The following is a 2,293-nucleotide window of genomic DNA, read 5'->3' on the forward strand; positions in this document are numbered from 1 at the left end:
TGAAGTGCCGCCGCCCCATCTCGTCCTTCCTATGACGATTGAACCGCAAAAGCCAAGGTTATGCATTGATGCCCGGTTTTTAAATTTTGTGGATGGCAGACACTCCCTTTTCACTGGAAACGCTGGTTGGGGTGCCTCGCTTTGTGTATCCCAACTCCTACATGAGTAAGATTGATGACAAGTCTGGTTATGACCATATTTTGCTTTCTACTAGTTCTCAGCAGTTTTTTGGTATTGAGTGGCTGGGGTGGTGGCTCGTTGGAGTTACGCTGCCTTTTGGTTGGAAAAATTCTCCGTTTGTTTACCAGACTGTGGGTTTGGGTCCGACAAATTTTTTCAGGGGTTTGGGGGTCGCATGTTCTCTGTATATTGATGACCGTTTGAATGGGGAACTGTTTGCTGTGAAGGGGTTTTGGTCACGCCCATTGTCGGAGAGGACGTCGGAATACAGCTATCAATCTGCGGTGGCGGCTTTGTATATAGTCTGTTCGGTTCTTGTAAACCTCAGTTATTTTTTGGGCCTCTCCAAATGTGTTCTTGGGCCTGTAACTAGGATTTGTTATTTAGGCATGATAGTGGATTCTGTAGCCCAAGCCTTTTGCATTCCTGAAGATAAGAAGATGAAGTTTGCTCAGCTACGCGAGCAGATACTTTTGCGTGAATCTACTATCCACTTGAAGTCTTTGCAGAGGCTAATGGGGAAGTGCAATTCATTCTCCTTGGCTTTCCCAGCGACTAAATTTTACATCAGAGAAATGACGGCGTCAATCTCGCAGGCTTCCGGAGGTGGTGAGGTGAATTTCTCTCCGAATCTGAGAGAGGAAATTATGTTTTGGAGGTTCCTTGATAGTTGGGAAAAGGCGATTCGGTGGAGGAGTGAACGGCACGTAGCTATCTCCTTGACGTTAGATTCTTCGTCCTTCCGTTGGGGAGTTGGAATTCACCTTCCTTCCGGGACAATTTCTGTTGGTGACTACTGGGAAGAAACTGTTCGAAATGAGCATATTAATGTGAAGGAGATGTGGGCCGTCCTCAAGGGATTACAGTCACTTCCTGAAAGCGTTTCTGATTGCAGGATTGATGCTCAGGTAGACAGCATGGTTGTTCTCCACGCTTGGTCCGGCCGTGGGCCACGCTCTAGGAAGTTAACTCAGATCTCGCAATTGATTTTCCAGTTCTTGGTGGATAGGAACATGTCCCTAGAAATGTCTTTTGTTCCTTCTCACTTGAACGAGGCAGATTGGTTTTCCAGAAGATTGTCTCGCTCCGATGCCATGCTTTCTCCGAGGTCTTGGGAAATCGTCCAGCGTAGTTTTGGTGGAATTAATGGCCATGATCTTGATTTGATGTCGTTGGATTCCAACGTTCAACGTGACTGGAGTGGAAACCCGTTAAAGCACTTTACGCCCTACCCTACGCCAGGATCATCGGGTGTTAATGTTTTTAACCAAGACCTCTCTGTGTGTGATGGTGACTGCGTCAACGGCTACGTTTTCCCGCCATTTGCATTGATTGGCCCTCTTTTGCGTTTCCTCATATCGGTAGATGCGGTTGTTACGGTGGTGGTACCATTGATGTCCCCATTACCCGGGTGGTGGCCGTTGTTAAATGCGGTGTCCAGCAACAATGTTTTGGTGGCCGAGAAGGGATCACTGGATGCGCTTCTTCTTCCGTCGAAGGATGGATTTAGACCTGGATCCTCTCCATATAGCCTCTGGGCATTTAGGATGGGAAAGAGCATGTCGTAACAACTTAACAGGAGGAACTATTTTCTCTTTTTTTTTTTTTTTCCTCTTTCAGTCTTTGCCGTTGGTGCCCAGACTTTTTCAGCCATCGGTGTCATGTCCGGCTTGTTCCAAGCCCAACGACTTTGATTTCCGTTATTGCCAGAGATGTGGTTACCAGCGTCAGACGAGATCATATAAAACTTTGAAGAGCCTCAAGGCCCCTGTCGATTTGTGTTCTATAAGGGAGCGGAAGAAAGTTTTGGTTGCTAAGCAGCAGGCTACTCCTTATCAAAAACAGAGAAGTGCTTTAGAGATGGAGTTTTTGCAGTTCCTGGAAACCACCTCTAAGAGGGACATTTGTGCGGCTATACCAGACGACGTAGTAGACTTTTTGATCTGGAAAGATAATTTTGGCAAAACAGTGGTACACATGGTTGCTTGCCCGTTCTTTGGCGAGAACAGGGTTTCTTCTTGTGTTTGCCCTAAGCGTTTAGCATATGGCTCCGTTGACTCGATTATTGGAAAACTGAGGGCTATGTTTAATAAGTATGGGAGATCAGCAACAG

At 46.5% G+C, this 2,293-nt stretch overlaps 1 protein-coding gene across 1 annotated transcript; it reads left to right on the forward strand.

Annotated features, from left to right (window-relative positions):
• Positions 1-569: 569 nt before the first annotated feature.
• LOC138036029 (uncharacterized) lies at positions 570-1,748 on the forward strand. The gene has a single exon (XM_068882403.1). It carries the CDS (start codon positions 570-572, stop codon positions 1,746-1,748), a length of 1,179 nt encoding a protein of 392 aa, XP_068738504.1.
• Positions 1,749-2,293: the final 545 nt, after the last annotated feature.

This window comes from Montipora capricornis, unplaced genomic scaffold (assembly GCF_036669925.1).
Source record: "Montipora capricornis isolate CH-2021 unplaced genomic scaffold, ASM3666992v2 scaffold_452, whole genome shotgun sequence".
In the NCBI taxonomy this organism is placed as follows: Eukaryota; Metazoa; Cnidaria; class Anthozoa; order Scleractinia; family Acroporidae; genus Montipora; species Montipora capricornis.